Consider the following 21,392-nt stretch of genomic DNA (forward strand, 5'->3'; position numbering starts at 1 on the left):
CTTATTTCACACTCACACCGTGCACATTTATCGTGATTCCTTGCTTCCACCCATTCCCATCAAATTCATTGCGATCAATCATGCCGACAAACAATCACTACTTGCGCTCTGGCAAACTGCTTGCTGCTCGTGGGTTTATTCCCAACAGGAGCTTAAAGGCTTACGACTTTGAAACGAAATCGTGTGTCGAACCATCCGCAACGGGATCATGTGCCCGGGATGCATGTTTTTCTCAGCATTTGCAATAGCGAACGGGTTGCGATTATTACGAATAGAACCGCTCCTCGCTTCGACTATTTGCAGCAAGCGGTCGTGAAGATTTGCTTGGTCTAGCCTCCCCCTTTCAATGGAAAGGAATTCTCATCTCGCACGATCGTCACAACAACCGACCGCTTCGAAATCCTCGAGATTCCCCACGGGCCTCAGGCTAGGCGCTGTGCCCAGCCACAATGTGTGGCATTATTGAACGCCCCAGGAACGAATAAACCACCTACGGCAGAAAACGCGACCAAAGTGAGGGAAAATTGATAGCGTTTCATCTTGTTGCGATAAACAAAGTTTTCTCACTCCCGCGCACCCACCCACCCACCCCGTGTGATGTGGTTCGGGTCCTTGGAGGAATTTCCATCGCCCGATTCAGCTAAGCGCGTGAGGGTTTTCCGCATTTCCCGCGGTGGTGCACCGTTTCCTAGCAGCCCAGGAGGCCGCAACGGGCGCAAATTTGTGCCACGAGGACGGTTCGGTTTGTGCGCTTCGTGAGTGCGATAAAATCACTTATCACCGTTGTCAGTCACGTGCCGTGTAGCAGCACGTTCGTGCCCGTGAAGCCCCGTCATGGGAGCGAAATTGATTCGATTCCTGATAGCGCGACATTCGTCCCCGAGATTAGTCGGTGGTGTCGTCTTTCCGGCTCACGTCTTGCCAGTGTGGGGTCTTGTGAGGCGTGGGATTCGATTTGTTTTTCGACTCCATCCCCCCCCCCCACACACACACACACGCGCCGGGTGACACGCTCGAGCAGAGTGGTGTTAAGTTTTCACGTTCAAAGTATTGCATTGATTGGAGCCGGAAAAGAGCCCGGACGGAGCGCAGCTGGCTCCGATCGCGGGTGTAACGATTCCTTCGGTCCGGAGAGAGCTTGTCCCCGCGGACGAAAGGCGAATCTTTTACGTGGAACCCTTCCACGGAAGGACACGCTGGGACGATGGCTGTGCTATGAGCCACTCCCATACCAAAAGCACGCCAGCGACACGTCGAGCTTTGGACACCTGTGGACCCCATGCCGGTGGACGAAACTTTTGTCCCACGGGCAAGCGAGCGGAATGCGCCGAGGGAAGAAGTTTTGCTGAGAAATAAATTAATTTTCCATCGAACGGAATCGATCCTGCGAGCGCACGAGCGCGAACACACTTGCTGCAGGGCCGCCGATTAACTCGTGCCAAGTTGAAAATCTTCGAGCTTTCGAGCGGAGGGTAATCAAAAGTTCAGCACAACCCTCGTCCAGGGGAGGGGGTGGGTCATTGGATGGGTGGGTGGGTGTGTGGGGTGGGATTCGCGTGCGTCGGCAAGATAGCGACCCAGCGCGCGCTACACTGCGACACAATCAATCGATCGTGCGTGAGGTTGGATCGTCTCGGCGTTCTGCCGCACGTGTAAGTGTTCTCTCGCGCGAGTGGGCGAGTTTCTAATAAGGTTAAACATTAATTACGATTTCTCTTCCGACCGCAGGGCTCCTCCTCGAAAGGGGTGTGTTAAATGCTCGTGCACGTTGTGGCACGTGCAACTGCACGCGTGGATCTCCGAGCAGGCGCGTGAATCAAGCACCCATGCTGAAGTGTTGCCGGCGAAACGGAACAACTTATTAGGGCGCAGAACACGGTGCGGACAAAAATAAGTAATTGAAGGAAGCGCTCGACAATGTAGAAACCACCCAAGGTCACGGCCGTGACGCTCGATGAGGCTCTGCGTTCGGTGTTCTGTCTGTCGGCAGAAGCACCGCTTGGAGCACCGTCACTAGAGCCTATCTGGGGCGGAACAGTGCTCGGATTTCGAAGAGGCCCACACACACACGTTCGCTACTATCCCCGGGAGCCGGTTTGCTGGTGTCATTCCGATTGGCTTGTACCGTGCTCCCGTCAAACCGGTGCTCCCGGTGGTGTTGTTTTCGAAATATAAATTAAGTATTTTTTGTTTGTTTGAAAGCTGATAACAAGCCAGCTTTCACATACGGCACGTCGAACAGACCAAACACCGGCCAACGCGCAAATGAAACGAGAAACAGCAGCAAATGGTTATGGTCCTTGGACGGAAGTGGGCCGGTTTTATTCGGATGAAAACTGCAACCAAACGGAGGACACATGCGAGTGTGCCTAGTTGGCTCGACTCCGTGCGACTCTTGTGCCGCATTGTGCACCAACATCCCATCCAGCTCTACCCTTTGAGACGTGAAGTACATGGCAAATGGCACTTCTAGCTCATTTTTTTTTTCTTGAGCCAGGACTCTTGCCTTTCATATTTTGCACTCGCGCATCAGCCCCGCCTGAGAGGTTTCGCTGCAATGGCTCGGGAAACACCCGATGTCTCGCCGCCGGTGACAGATGAGAAACTCCACGCGCAGAAGAGCAATTTGATTCTATTTCCTGCGAGGGCTTGTTCGCGGACACAACCATCCGTTTCTGCTCGATCATGCCAACGCCCACCGACGTTCGTTCGGGAAGTTCAAGGATAATAGGATCCTTGCGGGGTTGGGTTTGGAAAAGTGCATTGCAATGGGGATGTGTTTTTTTTTTGTTCTTTTTCACAGCTCACTGCTCGCGTATGTAGGTTTTATTTTCGCCCATGCAACCATTCACGGTTTCAAGGTAGCGAACGGGTTTCGATGCGCTGGGTGGCGGCCCAAGGTTGCGGTCGACTGCACGCCAGGATGCTTGACTTGCGGATGGCCGTACGTAGTGTCATGTGCGAGCGCAGTGTGTTCCAAGTACCAGCGGATTGCTGGTTGTACCACAACCGGAAAGCTTATTACCTCTAGTCGGATTTGGCCGCGGATGACGTGGTTTCGGTGTACTGACGCTCGAACAATGCTTGTGGCGGAGTGTTCCGTGCTGCGAACATACTTGAGCACATTTAATGTCACGAGAGCGCACTATTCGATAGGAATAAAGGTATCAAAAACCCATCCATAAAGCATAGCGCACATAGTCCATATTGAGTTGAGGGCTCAGAACACGGTTCTCAGAATGGTCGAAATCGATGTCCAAGGCTCAAAGGGACCCTGCTGGGACGCTGTGAAATACTGTGAAGTGAAAACATGGTTTGAGCTCCAGCACACACGAAGCAGCAGTTGAAAGGATGGCGTTCATTAACCTGTTATGCTGAGGCTTGCGGTTTTGAAAACGTTGATCCTTCCCACCGGCTATCGAATGTTGGCAAGTAACCAGCGAACCAGCTGTTATCCGCGGACTCTTTCTCAGCGATCACACCGCGAATCGTGCGGTTTTTTTTTTCCAGCGGTACTAGCTGTGGCGTTCGTTCAAACTGCACGCCACGTGATATGGTAAATGGGGTAGTTTTTTTTTGTTTCGAGGAGTTTCCTCGTCATCGGTCTCTGGTTGCTCCACGTTTTCTGGGAATGATGAGAGTGACTTTTCTCTCTTTTTCGGCGGCACACCATCGCACAGCGATCCATCAAAAAAAAGGCAAGGTTCATATGCGCTTGGCTTGGTAAACGAGGCACACCTTCGGGATAGCGGCAGGGCAAGAGAAAAAAAAGAAGCCAACCCCTGATGAAAACTTCTGCCCAACCGATACAAGCCGGAACCGGAAACAACAACTGATTGTAGAGTGTTCCTTAAAACCCCACCGGATCCGGCGCACCGTCGGCGCTAATCCCGGTTGTTCGCTTGATTTTTTGTTCACCCTCGTAGGCCACCACAAGCTGGCGTCGATGTAACTATTCAAACTTCAGCGAACTTTGGGGCGGAAATCGGCTAGTGTTGCTAGCGCACGAACGGAAGTGAGCGTGTACTGGGGCTTTCGTGGACCTGTCGCTCGGGGAGGCGTGGGTTTTTTTTTCTTCTCACCACTCCATCACTCCACGAATGGTTGGCACATCGCGTCAGTAGATTCAGGTGTCCCGGTTCCTTCTTTTGGGCAAGGTGGTGGGAATTCGCTTGGCTCGAAATTAGATTCCGCTTCGAAAACAGGCCCGCGTATGCCAGTGAAATGGCCGTTATTCCCGGGAGAGGGCGAGTGTCCCGCCAGGAACCGAGAACGTGAACGTGGCTCCGGCACTCAGGGTAGTTCGTGTGGAAAATTGATTTCCCTTGTCGATGTTAAAATTGCAACGTACTTTTTAATTATAAGCATATTCCATGCAAGCAGGCCATGTGTGTGTGTGTGTGTGGGAAGCGAGTTACCATATTAAGAAAATCGAGTCCCCTTAACAACGATTACCTGAGTGGACCATCGTACCGTCCGTCCTTCGTGCACGTACAATGTTTTCGGAAGCGACTCATTGTGTGAAAGCAACCCAGCGTACCTTGCAGTGTGGATAACAGATTGAAACAGCACGTTCGTTGACGTTAGCTGGATCCAACGAGTGTGGTTTCGTGAATATGGTGTGATTACATTTTCCATGAACAATGCGTCGGTCTGCACTCATCCTTTTTGGTACTCCAACTTTAGCTTTCAACTTGTTTGGCGTTTTGTTCCATATTTTCCTGTGCTTCAGAGAGCTCCGTGTTAATGGTAAGTTGTTTTAATCACTTACTTTACCGTATGGATTTAACTTTAATGCAATAGCAATTATGTTTGATGCATAATCACGGATACTGTTTAAAAGCTGTAACTCGCGCGTAAAAGACCCATTTTTTTAATAGCTGAAATAAACAAAATGGGTCTTTATTGCACAACAATTTGTATAGCTTTTTTATATTTTTAGATTTACTTTCAGTGGTTGTTGATTTATACCTCTATTACATTTCTTTGCATTGTTTGTTTTATTACATCTAACAGATTTTATGAAAAGAGAATAATAACTTATGTTTTAATTGCAATAAACTAGCTGATATTCGAAAGTAGATGAACAGAATTAATATGCACAAAAAAATCACAATAAACCATCAACGATCAATTACCAACGACATCGATCAATTACTCATAGCACATCCTTAAGAATGAACACCCTGTGAGACAAGCTTACGATTACGATGGGAGCACCTCAATGCACGATAAAATCGCACGCTACGATCGCCCACCTGTTGGAGCTACACGGCATCACCGCGGCATCAGTATGTTGCATGTGAAAGTGAAAGTGAAACCGATCGCGCGATCGAAGTTAAAAACAAACAACGAACCCGCGGCTATTCTGTTTGGTGTGTGTGGCGAGCTTGGCGATCGTGCTATTTCGGTTCCCGGTTCGCTCGCGTTACATAAGCAACGGCGTGTGCGTGCGTCGCGTTCCGCGCGATCGATCGTGGCTCAGTCGATCGGACACCATGCTGGAACGCGGAACGATAACGACGCTGCTGGGGCTGCTCGCGTTCGCACCATCAGCTGATCGGCAGGTTGTGCTGGCGTTTCGCAAATCATTTGAAGGTTAGTTGGCTCGAAGTGCTGTGATCGCGCTTGAGTGCGCATGTGTGTGTCGGTGTTGTGAAAGGGGGCTGGTCTGGTACACCGATGGGAAAGTGAATTGAAAAGAATTCGTACCGGAACGCAACCCAAAGCTGACATCTCAAGACGTTTGGTCGAATATTCATCAGTTTCGTTTGTTCTTTAATTTTTTCTCCCATTTTTTTTTGTGCCACCGAATCGTGCGTTATTTTAGAGCTCAGTGTCCACACACTTCCGGATTCTGGTTCACTCGAGGGTAGGTAGCCCGTTTTTCACCCGCGTGGACGTCCAGAGTGATATAACACCTCAAATCGCCCGCAGATTGTTCGCTTCGTTTACAAAAGCTCCCGAATGATGAGCTGCCTGCGCCGCCCATGGAAGAGTTTCCATCGTTTTCGCGAGAGTTTGCCCATCTCGCGGCACTGGGCTGGAAATCAACCGGTGGTGGTGATATCGAGTGGCGTTGTAGTGGCACTCTGATAGCGGAGGATTTCGTCCTTACTGCGGCGCACTGCACGCAAGATGAAGGGTGAGTCTGATCTACTGGGCTAATGCCGGATGCCGTCTTCCGGGTCTCATTGATCCTTTCTTCCGTGATCTTTTCAGCGTTGAACCGACGATCGTGCGCTTGGGTGATCTAGATCTGTACAGCTCGAAGGACGACCGGTACGCGCAGCAGATCGAAATAGCCGAGATTATCCGCCATCCGGAATTCAACTTCAGCAGCGCGTACCACGACGTAGCGCTGCTCCGGCTGAAGAAATCCGTGACGTAAGTGAACGCACCACCACCGAACCACGCGCCACCGACGTCGTATTAACCGGTTTTGACCCACTGGCTGGCTGGGTGTTTTCAGTGTCACCGATTTCGTTACGCCGGCGTGCCTGTACACCAACGATTCCTTGACGTTCGAGAAGCTGTACGCGACGGGATGGGATTTTTGTGAGTATTGATGCGATCGAGCCAACTAAAGGGGCAGCTCATCGATCAACGTCACCATTTTGTGGCCCCTTTTGTAGATGCCGAAGTGTCGCCACCGATCGTGGCCACTCCGCTCGATCCGATCAATCAGGATCGGTGTAAGTTTTGGTACCGTGACAACAAGGAAGCGTTCCGGAAGGGCATCAATCGGATGCTGATGTGTGCCGGTGATGAGCGGTTGCAGGGCTGCCCAAGTGATACCGGTGGACCGTTGCAGGTGAAGCTGTTGTCCAGCTCACGGTACACGCCGTTTGTGGTCGGTGTGGCGGCACTTGGTGTACCGTGTGGTTCCGTTACGCCCGGGGTGTACGCGAAAATTCCCCATTATATCCTGTGGATCGAGGCGGTCACGAAGCGTGTGTATCATCCGCCGGATTGTGTCGTGCGGCATATCTCGAAGCGTGAGGTGGACACCTCATTGGTCGCACGTGAATTGCAGGTGAGAAAGTGAGAAGTTTTCCAGTGAGTGCATGCATTTTCAGGCGTCTTTGAGGTGCTTAGGGAATCATGTGAAGAGATGATAAATCACTTGAGTGAAGTGATTTTTTTTTTCGTGATGGTATTGTAACAATTTATGGTTTAGTGTGGTGTTCTTTCTCTGAGCTTTCAGCAGAATCTGGCTGAGCCCACTTTGGCTAAGTTTAGTTGGTGTACATTCTAATCCTATTTTGATGTTAAAAGTATAGTGCACTACACCTAATAATGTTTTAGCCAAAAATGTGGTGTGAATATAACGGTTCCTTCATTTACGAAGCATAAATTCCAGTTTTGATTTCAACATTTCATTGCCAAACCACTCGTTAAGTACTGTTCAGCAAAGATTGCTACAATTCTTCACCAGCACTGTGCCATCGTTAAGCGTCGTGTTTGATAATTATCTTCCTTGCCAACCGAAGCTTATGCTACTCCGAAACTGAGGTGAAATTACGCTGAAGCCAGCAGATTGGAAACAGATCCCAGCTACCAGCAGAACGACCTTCTCTGCTGGCAGCTCGGAAGCACCGAATCCTGTCATTAATTGAATTTATTTACTCCAGTTCCGGGCACGAATTATTGCCCCCCACACACACACACACAATGAGCGGCCATGCCGATGACGCAAGGGCTGTGCGCTGGGCTTTAAAACGACCGCACACTCGACTCGGGTTCGACTCGAGGGAGGTTTTGCCGTGCGAAAGCCCACAGCACCTCGATTGCATCTTGCACCGGGACAAGGAAATTGTGCAACGTTTGATTCGCAGCAACTAACTGTGTAAACGATAAGCAAACGATACGTAACAAATCGATCCCTTCGTTAACAGATTTAACGCTCGTTACGATACACTTCTTAAGCTAAGTTGCCGGTCCCGGGGTTGCGAGTGTGTACCGGCACACGCCACCGGACGGACACTTCAGCCTTCACCGTTGCGCTTACCGACTTTCCGTCCATTCCAGACCACCGTCCAGGAGACTCATCTGACCGGCAGGAAGGGCACGCTGGCGGCAAATCCTTTGCGTGCTAAATTGCACGTATTCAAAGAATTTAAGGTTAGTTAAACAACGATATGTACTGGCACTGGTTTGGCTGCAGCGGTGGGCCCCCTGCTGCTTTCCGGACCGGCTGATGGGTTCTTGAGCTCGTGCTCACCGGCAAGGAGCTAACGAGAGCATCTTTTCGACTTTTCGGTGTGTCGGATGGGGTGTATTTTTTTCTTCTTCTTATTTATTTCTCTCTCTCTCTCTCTCTTTCTCCCTGGGCTGTGCGGCCTTGTCGATCGTCGTGCGATGCAGTGCGCCGTCGGGAAGGATGGTGAGAACGTGGAGTGGATTTGCGGTTGCACAATTGTTGCACAGGACTTCGCCCTTACGTCTGCCCGGTGCGTCAAGGATGTGTAAGTGGATGCTCCGAACCACAAGCGGGGACCTCCTTGCGGGCTTACCGGGCCGAACCATCGGAAAAACCGGCACTCGGAAGGAGCGCACAAATGAAAATGTTAACAATTTTATCTACATTCGTCCCCACTGACATACCCCATTTGGTCAATCCTTCGCCCCTTCCCACCCGGACGGACAGAGAGGTCGACGTGGTGAACTATCGCAACGACTGGAAAAAGATAGCCGAAGTAATCTTCCACCCGGAGTACGACAGGAAGACGCTGTACAACGATCTAGCACTGATTCGGCTGCAAACCGACAACCGGTGAGTTGTGATGTTGCCATATTTATTTCCGTTCGCCCTTCCGTTCGCTGTCCGCAGCAAGCGCTGCTCGATTGTTCCCCGGGAAAGCTGGCAAAAGCTATTGATTGCGTTTATTTCGCATCCACGTTTGTGTGGAAGGCAGCATGCCATGGTTTGCGAGCTGGCGCGCCTACTTGGATGCATTCCAGCCAAGGTTGCCATGGGGGTGGTTGGGTTGGGAAAATTTAATTCGTTAAACAACTGCAGCAAAAAGGGCAGCCTTTGCGCGCCCTTAGTCCACGGGCTCGGTGGCGCTCGCTTCGCCGCGGCTCTGCGGCCTACAGTTGGCACCGATGCTAATGTTATCAATTTGATTTCGCATCCTGACGGCAGCAACCGGTACGACTGGAAGGCGGTCTCGTGTATTGCCGCACCCGACGGTGACGATCAAAGGGAATACCTTTCGTTCGGCATTGGGCCGTACAATCTGAACGACGACGGGCGCATGGATGGTAATGCGGACGGCACGGAGCGCTACATAACGGCCACGTTGCAGTTGGTGGCGAACGCGAACTGCACCGAAGCGTACAAGGGCTACGGTATCCTGAAGGCGGGCTTGAACGAGACGCAGTTCTGCCTCGGATCGGGCGGTGGTGACCAGCTTGTGCCGGGCGCGTGTGAACCCTGGAACGGCAACGAGGTGTTGGGTGAAATCCGACCCATGGGTGACGCCACCTGGACGCATCCATTTCCGGAGGATCTGCTGGGCGTGAGCTCGTACGCACCGGATTGCGGCTTTGGCCGGCGGCCACTCGTGGCGTCGCGTGCGATCGCCTTTCTCGGCTGGCTGAACGCGGTCATCTATAAGACGGCGGATGTGCACGCGGTTCCGATGGTTCTGATGGAGAAGGAGCTTTCGCTTGACTACATCTGTGAGGCGTCCGACCGGGAAGCGGGCGTATGCGCGCATCTCGACCACTGTTCGCACCGGGCACTGGCTAAGGACGTGATCAAGGTGTGCACCAACGAAACGGCCCCCATCGTGTGCTGCCCGGTGAACTCGTTCATTGCGACCGCGCATCTACCGTTGCTGACTGAGTGTGAGACGAACTACCAGCGGTTCCGTCGGAAGTACGCTGACTTCGTGGGATCGGCCGGTGCCGGGCAACCGGTGCCACCCGGTGATCAACCACATGCAGCCATGATTGGGTGGAAGGTCAACAAGACGGCTACGGCGTGGCATTGTGCGGGTACGCTGATTAATCTGAACACGGTCCTCACGACGGCCGGTTGCGCCAACAGTGTCCGCAGGTATCCGCAGTTTCCGGCACGGTGGAGGTTTTTCCTGTGCACGAGCACAAGCGATTCGTCATTTAACTTGTGCGAACGTACTACTTTTGCAGACGCAGCCCGGAAGTGGTGAGCGTCGGGGAAACGTCCGTCGGACGGATCTACGACGGTGAGGCGCAAATCATCCGCGTTAAGGAGACGATCCGGTATCCGAGCTATAATCCCAAAACGCACGACAACGACATCGCGGTGTTAAAGCTGGAATCGGACGTGTTGTAAGTATTGCAGTGCACCGTTGGCTCGTGGTAGGGGGAAAATGCACTCGACATTAGAGCAATCAAACGTCACTTAGAACCACCCACACACACACGTGCGTGGGAGTGTGTCCTTGCTTGGGGACACATGGTGGCACAAATTAGATTTTAAATAAATTATTCCCACCGAAGGGATGCTGCGAGCTTCCATTAGAGCACACGGTTTTCCAGCACTCGGTTAATGGAGGGTTAAAAGCACGGACGATTAAAATCGAAATTCAATTACTGCATTAATCCGTGTAGGAGTTGGGCGTGTGTATGTGGGGGGGGGGGAGGGTTTTTCGCACAGAATAAAATATAACCGGACGGTTTTCGTCTTTCCCATTCTTCCACTCCCAGTGTCAACGAGAACGCGGTACCGGCGTGTTTGTGGCGTGATCTGAACCGTACGCCGTACTACGGCCGGGAGGTTCACTTCGATGGTCAGTCTTTCTCGGCGCGAGACAAAAACGTAGTGCACAACCGGGACTGCCAGCTGTTCACTTCACACACCGGGCTCACGAACGATCAGCTGTGCTGGCAGGAGTTCCGGTTGCGACCGGACGGGTCCGATGCGGCCAACTGTGGCCGCAAGGGCGATCCGTTCATTTCGTTGCAGCGCAGCAACAACATCTATCTGCCGTACCTGGTGGGGTTGTACAGTCACGACCAGCAGTGTGCTGGTGGTGAACCGATCGTCGCCACGCGCATTTCGTCCTACATCAATTGGATTAGCCTGTACATGTAACATGGGCGCGTGGGTGCGTGGGTGGGTGGGCATGTAATTGAAGTGCCATTTGCCCAGGGCCACGGTGAGCTAACTGAACGCAACCGCACACGACACGTGTACAAATGTGACGAAAATTATCTGCTAAATTGTTGCGGCTCGTTCAGCTGCAATAAAATCCGCGCGTTATCTGCCCTCGCGAGGACGCGAGATTGGGGATGAGCTGCATGGCTTTTTTCGTAACTAAGTGTGAGAAATATACTTTCGAATTTTACAAAGCGAGTGTTTTTAATTGTTTTTCATCATGACTAAATGAGTTTTTATATTCTGCATAAGGTTCGATTATACATTTGGGCACAATCTGTGTTTCTCCAGGAAGATTTTTACTGTGGTGCAATCTATATATTTTGTTAGAGCATAAATCATGTTGTAAATCATACGTTTATGAATTATTTCCGGCGAGTGATTTGACCCGAAAAACAATACATAATCAATGCCTTTAAGAAGAGTAGGGTGCTTTCGTTGCTTTTGAAAACGATGTTGAATTTTCATTGAACACCTGAGTGTAAAAATCAACGAGAGTGGACAAAATTTAATCTTTTGTGCACCTATTTTGATCAGCTTTAAGGTCAACTGAAATCTCTTGAGCAGCACCATAATATCAGTTGCCTTTTTAAAGCGCCTATCATTCTATAGCCTGAAAGAAAACTGTCGAACTGAAAGAAAACGGGATAAAAGTCTAGCGCCATTGTTTTCAGGAAAATTTAAATGGAACGTACCAATTAGTATTATTGGAAACGATACATTATCAGTTTGGAATAATTTTCTTACTTTTTTTTAATATAGTTACGGCCTGATCGTTATACTGCGTTATTCATAATACAAAATACAATACATAATATAAAATTCATTCCATTATGCAATTCTGTTGGACCTATGCTATTCCTCTCTCCTTCAGAGGACTCTTTCGCATTGCAGGTCTTGTTGTTCAACCAGTTTGATTGCTTTGGAATCCTGTCCTGGATTGGAAAATTTAAGGGTATTTAGGATATTGGAAGGTAGGTAATCAGATGACGAAGTCTTGGCCGGAGCAAACCGATGAATTGCTCTTAGATAGCTCACGAATAGGGATCTCCGACAGCTTTAGAACAGCCTCAATTGCGCCCAATTGCGTCTGTATTCAATTAGGTTTGCCATCGTGCCATGCAGATATCCCTCGGAGCCCACATATATTCGTGAGGTAGGATAGGACTGTTAAAAATGGCCAAACGATCTGCATTTTCATTGCCGGGAAATTCGCTTCTTTTAGCTAAATAATCGATGTTATTACTTGATACTGGAAAAATCCTTTTCAAAAGCTCACGAATTCGCACGCAGATTATGTAAAAATTTTGAAAAGGGTCACCCGAATTTATATAAAAAAAACCACGTGACGCACCCTGCTCGCTAATCGAGAAGATTTCAGCGACGGATTTTGAACGCCAAAATCGCCAAATTTGAATTCGCTAGTAACGAGAGATCATGCGTCGAAGAGGTTGCATGTATCAGTTGGATTTCGATTCGAACATCACTTGTCACTCAAGGGTTACCAAATTTAATGGATTTCCCCTCCTAATGTTATCAGTACATATCGCCGTTCTTTCTGGCGCATGATAATCAGCATCCCATCTCGTTTGCTCTCGTTTGCTATCGATCGGTTTGTTCTAAGCACACTGTAGGGTATTATGCAGCGTCGTATTTTACCGGTCATAATTCGGTCGCAGCATCTCGCCGGTCATAATAAATTGTCTGGCTGCATACATTAAATCCTTTTATGATACAAAACAAAGCAGCAAAGGGTGTGCGATAAATTTATGTTATTTAAACCACTGTTCTTCATATCATTGAACATCTTTATATCACAAAACTATATTAAACTAGCGGGATTATCAAACATGGTGTCCAGCTAGCACGCAGTATTCCATAGTGCAAGCAATGTCCACCTCCTACGCGCGCCTGGTACAAAAAATAGCAGCTTGTCCTTGTTACGCTCACGTGCTGCTCCCGTTATCCAAAACAGTAATCTTTAAGCCCATGGCGCACGTTTTTTATCAGCAGTGCCAAATCTGGCGTCGTTGCGCGTGTTTCTTGCGCACGTCGATATCACAAAAATTCTTTCGATTAGCCACCAATATCGGAACGATATGAACGCACGCAGCTAATCGGGAGGATTTTGGCGTCGGATTTTGAACGCTAAAAGCGACAAATTTCATATTGTCAGTAACAAGAGATCATGCTTCGAAGAGGTTGCATGCACCAGCCAGATAACCACACTATATTTAATGGATTTCCCCTTCTTCTGTTATCAGTACATATCGTCGATCTTTCTGGCGCATGATAATCAGCGTGCCATCTCGTTTGCTCTCGTTTGCTATTGATCGGTTTGTTCTACGCACACTGTAGGATCTTATTGAGCGTCGTATCTTGCTGGTCATAATTCGGTCATAATATATAGTTTTGTGATAAAAAGATGCTCAATGATATGTTGAGCAGTTTTTTGAATAACAGATATTTATCACAAACAGTTTTCTGCTATGTTTTGTATCATAAAAGGATTTAATGTATGCAGCCAGACAATTTATTATGACCGGCAAAATACGGCGAGCGAATTATGACCGGCAAGATACGACGTTCCATAATACCCTACAGTGTGCATAGAACATTCCGATCGATAGCAAACGAGAGCAAACGAGATAGGATGCTGATTACCATGCGTCGGAAAGATCGACAATATGTACTGATAACATTTGGAGGGAAAATCCATTAAATATAGTGCGGTAATCCAGCTGGTGCATGCAACCTCTTCGACGCATGATCTCTCGTTACTCACAATATCAAATTTGTCGCTTTTGGCGTTCAAAATCCGACGCCGAAATCCACCCGATTAGCAGAAGCGTGCGTCACGTGGGCTTTGTCGTGGCGATTTATCGACAGAATTTTGTGGCGTTTTTATGTGCATGAGCCATGCGTGGCGACGCCAGATTTGGCACTGCTGATAAAAAACGTGCGCCATGGGCTTAAAGATGTGCGCCATGGGCGTTACTATTTCGGATAACGGGAGCAGCACGTGAGCGTAACAAGGACAAGCTGCTATTTTTTGTACTAGGCGCGCATAGGAGGTGGACATTGCCTGCACTATGGAATACTTCGTGCTAGTTGGACATCGTGTTTGATAATCCGCTAGTTTAATATCGTTTTGTGATATAAAGATGCTCAATAATATGGGGAGCAGTGATTAAAGAAACAGAAATTTATCGCACACAGTTTGCTGCTATGTTTTGTATCGAAAAAGCTTTTTATGTACGTTGCCACACAATTTATTATGATCTGCGAGATGCTGCGACCGAATTATGACCGGTAAGATAAGACGCTCAATAATACGCTACAGTGTGCTTAGAATAATGCGATCGATAGCAAACGAGAGCAAACGAGATGGCATGCTGATTATCATGCGCCAGAAAGATCGACGATATGTACTGATAACATTCGGAGGGGAAATCCATTAATCTTAGTGTGGCAATCCAGCTGGTGCATGCAACCTCTTCGACGCATGTTCTCTCGTTACTAGCGAATTCAAATTTGGCGATTTTGGCGTTCAAAATCCGTCGCTGAAATTCTCCCGATTAGCGAGCAGGGAGTGTCTCGTGGTTTTTTTAATATAAATTCGGGCGACCCTTTTCAAAGTTTTTATATGATCTGCGTGAGTTTTTGGAAAGGATTTTTCCAGTACCAAGTAATAACATCGATTATTTTAGCTGAATTCGATGATCGATTATTAGCCGCCCCCCAAAATAACCCTGTAGCGCGGTTTAGAAAAAAAAAACATTTGCATGTGAGGTGGCGCAAGGTGGCAGCAGAATTTGTTATAAAATCAAAGATAAATTATTGTACTACATCCTGTGCTATGCCATTTCTTGAAGACTTTTGAAGCTTTATAAATTTCCGATTTCCTTTCATCAGCCAGCTGAAGCAAGACAAAATGGTTACTTACTGACCAATCACAGATTCAATACAGATCAAATCTATCAATCACTTTTCCGGGATTTCATGTGTCCCTCGATGTTTTTCCCTTCCATACATTCGTTTTCTGTCGAGCTGTTGCTTCAATCGAGATTATTGTGTTAAAGCTAAAGGCGCTCTTTTTGGGTGATTTCTTGCCGTGATAAGAATAGATTCCTGTCTAGTTTTTCATTTTATGTTGAGGAAAGGGATTATATAACTGCTTTTTATTCCACAGCACGGTGTATTTAAGTAGAAGTACAAAGTATATTTAACGAAATTCAATTGAATTCAACTCAAATTTGATGATGAATTTTTATTAAGTAAAGAATCGGCCGGCAGATGAGCTACTTCAGCAAGCGTTGAACCAATAATTTAAATTGCTTAAACTCATCGATACCCTATCAAAGTTTGAATCCGATAAGGCCAACGAACGCTTTGATTAGCGTAGCACAAAAAGAAGGTGCCATTTCGACGGCAGGAAGCCCCATCAAAAACCATACGACGACACCCAGCCCGAAGGAAGCTTCATCCGCAAGGACACATCCATCGATACCGGGTATTTGCTCACTGCTCCATCTGTGATTTGATCGGGATTTAAATAAACTGCCCCACCCAGACGGCAGTGAGTGAGGCTTCAAATCATATCAACCCTCAAGTGTAAGGATCTGCCACTTGTCTCGCTGTCGGTTTGCCCCTTCGGCTTTGCTTCCCGGGCCACGCGTCCCCGGTCGTTTAATGAGATAATTTTATGACGACGTCTAATTCGAGTATCGTTTGCCGTTTGTCGGTTGGCCGGAGCCCGAGATTGTCGTTCCGTTTCGCTCCGGATCATTGTACCAGTAAGCCTCGACAGCCCGTGGTGGGGCCCGGGAGTGTATTCCTAATTTATTCAGCTACTTGCGAGACTGTTTGAAGTTGTGCCTTTCATCCCTTCCGAGACCGTGAGGCGTACCGAGGATCGTCTTTCACCGGGAGTGAATCAGGTGGATCCGGACGAACGCATCCGTCATCTCTTCGGTGACAAAACCCTCCATTTCGGTGGGAGGATTCCGATCGAGACGTGACCCACCCCGGGATGGTTAATGATAGTGTTACTTTATTAACATTTCAAAGGATCATAATTATTCGGCAGCCAGGGCAGGTCGTGTGATTGTGGCTAACCGCAGCCACCGATGCAGTGGCTTAAAGGCGTACGTTAAACGCCATCACCTATTCCCGCTGGCCATTCACTTATCAAGCACCCGAATCTCGAGATGCGCTGCGGTAGCGCCCTGTTATCGCGATGGGAAAACGGAAGAATATTCAATAGCGACGCGATCCGTGCCTGACGATAAACGAGGGCAGGACGAGTGTGCATAGAAATGGGCCCATCCATATCCGATGCAACATTAATAATAATGATAAATTAAATTGGAGGAAATTATTCATAATTGCGATTGTTGGTCACCACCAGCACCACCACGCGGTGAGCGTGCCTTCCTTTTAAGACGACGCGGTGCAATCTGATCAAAGCAAATTACATGATTGGCAATTAAAACCGTCCGCTTGGTGGTGCCGTTTTCCCGTGGCACAATGCCATCCGAGTGCCGGGTGATAAACGGGTAGGAAACCGGTGAAGCAGGACGCCGACCGTCTGCCATTATTATCTGAGTCAAACTCCCATCTCGGGGGTGGTGGAAAATCGATACGGCATGGTATCGATATGGCATGAGCTGCCAGTGTGCTCTTATCGATGTGCTCTTATCGGAATGTCAGCGTTCTTTAAGCTGACGGGCAACCGGGGCTGTTGTTGTTGTTCCGAACGTCCCGGGAGGGCTTTTCCTTGGCTATCGATTGCTTAAAGTGAGCGAGTTCCTTCCAGGGCGCTGGGCCATTGTGATGCGAATGGAATCGATACCGGTTTTGGCGCTGGAATGGGGATTCTTATACATCGATCTGTTGGTTCTTAATTTGTTCACGCTACCGAAATGATTGAGAAAATTGTTTCCTTTCCATCGCAGCGTGAAGGTGGCGCAAACTGCACACAGTTTTGTTTGTTTTTTTTTTGTGCTGAAAAAGGAATGCTTTAATGAGAGCACTACTAGACGTGATTGACCTTTTGTCTTAGCGGGTGTTGCTTCATTAACAAAGAGCAAATACCCTTATAAGGATTCCATGAAATAGCGCATTTTGATGTTGTTTTTAATCCAATAGACACATGTTTTTAAATGTTTATCCTGTGCTTGCTCGCAGACAGTAAATGTAGCATCGCTGCCAAACATATGCACTCGATGTTGCTGAATATCGCATGACGCTTCGTTCGCAATGGCGCCCATTGCCACCTCACCCGAAACGGCTGGTGAATATTCGCTCGTGATCGATCCCGAACCAGGGGTGCAAAATATTTACCTGCACACGTACTTACACCCCACCCGGGTAATGCGCCTTATCCTTCATCGGTTTCGCTGGGTTTCGTCCCCTGCATCCGCAACTTACCTTTGATTCCCCATAAACACTCAACGTCAATCCGATCGGCAATAAACATGCACCGAATGTGGGATGGGTGGGAAAAGTGCAAACACTCTATCTCTTTTCTCCCACACACACACACGAGGGGGTTGGTAACTCGTTTTGATGTAAATAAACATATCAAAGCCGATCCTTTTGCTGCTTCTCGAGACGGATTGGGATGGAGCCGTAAAAAAGCATCCATCTAGTAGGCTGCGTGAAAGAAAGAGATAGAGAAAAAGTGATCTAGAGAGAGAGAGAGAAGGAGAGCAATAGCTCGTAAAACACGGCAGGATCGGTCGTTCCGAGACCGAGGATTGCACGCATCGAAGGATAATGCGGGGGTTCGGAAAAGCAAAAGTTGCTCCTTTTGCAGTTTGGTGGTGGTTCACTTTACCAAACATTGGTGGCCCACATCCGCGATGTGGCAGAAAGAGAGAGAGCGAGCGAGAGAGAAGACGATGAAGATGATGACGATGCAGGCAGGAGATTGTTTTCGATATTCCAATCTTCATCTCATCAGTCTAAACTGGTGCGTGAGCTCAATATTTGTGTTGCGTTTCGTGCCGATTCGGTGACGGCGTTTCGAACGGACCGTTTAACCTGGCCAGCGCCTCATCCAACGCAAGGTGTGTCGAGAGACAGAGAGGCCTTTAAAATGAAAGTAAAACTCGAAACACCCGGCCAGGTGGAAAACCAACCAACCGGCCGGTCTCGGAAGGGTTGCCCAGGGATGGACACCGTTGGCGGAAAGACCCGGGCGTTTTCGCTCCACCAACCGTACGGTACGGTACGGCGTGGCGTAACTTTGCCAAATGAAAGAATAAAAGCTTCGGTGGTGCGGGCGGGCGGTGGATGGGTTGCAAAAAAAAAAGAAATGGCTACAAAAAGGGTAAACGGGTGCAGGTCGAAAATTAAGAAGGGCAGATTGAGGCATGAAATATAGAAGGGCCTGCTGAATTATAGATGAGCCACCCGGGTGAAGGCGATGGAGAATTGGGCCCAGTTCCGGGGACCCTTTTCGGAATGAAAGTTGCGAGGGAAGCGAAATCATCCTCGGCGTTTCCATCACGAAGTGTCCTCACGTTCAAAAGCCATTCGCTCGAGCTACTGGCTCCCCGGATGCATGATGTATCCGGGGTTGGCGAAATGAAACAAAATTCCGGTCCGATAGACCTTTCCCGGCACAGCAGAACCCAGGCACCGGTTGAGACGCTTACGTTACGCTCGTGTACTCGAATTCTTTTCGTACACGGTGAGAGCGCCCAAGTCGACCAAGAACCCAGGGTGGCAACGGGCTCCTTTATTCATCGGAAAAGCCCCCCGGAAAGGTTTGCTGCACCGAGCGGTGAAGTTTCCGTGCGTTTTACCGACCCAAAGTGAAGAAAGGTGCGGCTACGGGTCATTTGCCCACGATGGACACGATGCACACGGGACGGTGCGAAGGGCATGACGGCAAAGGGCGAAAATAATTACGTCGATTTGCTCGCACCTCGGGTCTGGTTCGGGGACAGAACCGACACCAGTCGAGGGCAGGGCCTTCTTTCTTTCGCTGTCCGCATGACGTCCGAGCGCGATGGGTGAAACCGACCGGCATGGGGTAGATTGGCTCGAGGAATTTTCGAGGTGTCCTGCGGCACACATTCGTGGCACATGTCCTGCCGAAAGGTCCCGGAATGACAGGGTGGCACGCCACACGGCCGTTCCCCGTTCATCATACGCGTTATGTTTGGTGGAAGTTTTGTCAATGTATGCGATTTGAATAGCGGGAACCACGTGGCAGGAAGCGATATGGGAGGAGGTGTGTACACAAACGAAACGAAGGCAAGGGGGCACGGTCTGGCTGGGTCCCGGGCAAGGATAAGGGTTGGTGTGTGTGTGTGTGTGTTTGTTTGTTTATAGCGTCAAACCGCCTAGGTGGTTCCTGCTGTGAGTGAACGAAAAATTAGGCCATCAACAAAAAAAAGGGGAAAAAAGAACGCACTAAAGCTCCTTATTCGGAGCGATAGAGCGAGCGAGAGAGAGAGAGAGAGAGAGAGAGAGAGAGAGAGAGAGAGACCGAAAGGTGTGAAAATGGATGGGAAAACAAGCCTTCTCTCCCCTGCTGGCAACGTGTTCCCCATAAGGGAACGCCCGGCACCCGGACTGGGTGGAATTGCGAGCATAATTATTAGAACAGGTGAATATGTTTTGATGTAGCACATATATATAATTTTTTTTTGTTATTCCACGGCACCTGCCACGCGTTCTCCCGGCACCAGCGTTACGTACCGGCTTCATGCCCCCGGAAAAACTTCCTGACACATCGCCGCTATCGCCGGAGCACCATATGTGCCCTGGATGGTCGCACCCGAGGTGGGGGTGTCTTCAAACAGCATTACTTGACGATTACTGTCATGTGATTATGCTAATCAGTGAGAGGAGCACGTGGGAGTGGCACGTTTGCCACGCGCGTTGGTCTAAATTATTCATAAGAAAAGTTCCATTTCTTCTGTGAATGATTAGCGGCGATCATTTATGCATGGCGACGCTGCACACTTGGTGGTTCTTTCTAACGCGTCGTGGCATCGCGATGTGAGCCAAACTTTGTATAAGTTGACCCAACGTGTTGCGTTTCGGGCGGGAGGGGTTTCGTGTGAAAAAGCTACCACCCGAACCCGGGTTTGGTTTTGTGTCATCGATCCTAATTGGGCTGGGTTTTGGACGGCAAAATGTTGCCAGCTCAGCATGTCGTTTCAGAAATGCAAATAGAAAAAAAAACCAACAATTGAGCAATGAAAAATAAGTACCCTTAGTGATGTTATGCAAGAAAGAGATAAAAAAAAATAACATTAAAGCATGATGTTTCGTTGATAACGTTCGATTAAAAGGCCATAAAGGTATAGGCGATCAGTACATGTGGTTGCTTGCTTTCCTGGATTCTTGCGACGAAATAAGAATTTAAAATGCTCACTTTTGTACATAAATCACCGGTTGACTTGTGGGCTCGAGTGCTACAAGCATAAATTTACGTTTTGCACGATAACAATCCACTGATTTGCGGGAGTTTTCCATACTCACATGCGCTCCATCATTACGCCGTGACTGCAGAGAAGGAAGAGCTTTACTTTCCCAGCCAGGCCACGGCAGCGCTAATTTATGACTCCTGCATTGGTACGATAAAAGAATCTTCGGCACTTCCCCGGGGGGCCTGATGGATTACTGTACAAATATTTTATCGCAGCCTGCTCGCGAAGCACGCGCCAGACAAACGACTCAAATCGCAGTAATAGTGCAAATCGTTGGCACCCTACGGCACTCCTGGAAGGGCCATTCCGTGCGACGCCGCACATTTGCAACATCTCGGGAGCTTTTTCTGCGATTTTATTCTCGCGATCGGCCGAATCACACCCCCACGCTGGTGTGTTTTGTTAATTAGCGCACCTTTGCAGCCGTTTTGCGGGAAAAAGTTATTATCAAACTCAAATAAATAATCCGCGCCGCAAGGCGATTACGGGCGAACCACTCGTTCGCGCTCGAGTGGCCACGCGTTCGACCTACGATCTGCAGCGAGTGCGCTTGCTGGTCGCGTGGGCGCTTTTCCTGGCTGGCCCATCCTTTGGGGGAGTAAAATCCACTTTTATTGTACCATTTTCGCGCACAGGCGCTCTACACGGGGCCAACCACCGCCGTGGGGGTGGGGTGTGAATTCGCGATCGGCTATTGAGAACGAACCAATTTGCCAAAGTTTCGGTGCGTTGGCCCATCGGGGGTGGTGGGAAATTTATCTACAAAATCCTCCCACCGGGGTGAAGATGCT

General features: G+C 48.9%; 1 protein-coding gene across 1 annotated transcript; it reads left to right on the forward strand.

Annotated features, from left to right (window-relative positions):
* The first annotated feature begins 5,489 nt into the window (after positions 1 to 5,489).
* Positions 5,490 to 11,086, forward strand: LOC128726135 (transmembrane protease serine 9-like). Its single transcript, XM_053819925.1, has 12 exons — positions 5,490 to 5,598; positions 5,831 to 5,872; positions 5,938 to 6,145; positions 6,223 to 6,387; positions 6,473 to 6,558; positions 6,636 to 7,036; positions 8,032 to 8,124; positions 8,368 to 8,468; positions 8,651 to 8,776; positions 9,149 to 10,066; positions 10,159 to 10,320; positions 10,699 to 11,086. Exons 1-12 carry the CDS (start codon positions 5,499 to 5,501, stop codon positions 11,084 to 11,086), a joined length of 2,790 nt encoding a protein of 929 aa, XP_053675900.1. The 5' UTR covers positions 5,490 to 5,498.
* Positions 11,087 to 21,392: the final 10,306 nt, after the last annotated feature.

This window comes from Anopheles nili, chromosome 3 (assembly GCF_943737925.1).
Source record: "Anopheles nili chromosome 3, idAnoNiliSN_F5_01, whole genome shotgun sequence".
NCBI classification, from domain to species: Eukaryota; Metazoa; Arthropoda; class Insecta; order Diptera; family Culicidae; genus Anopheles; species Anopheles nili.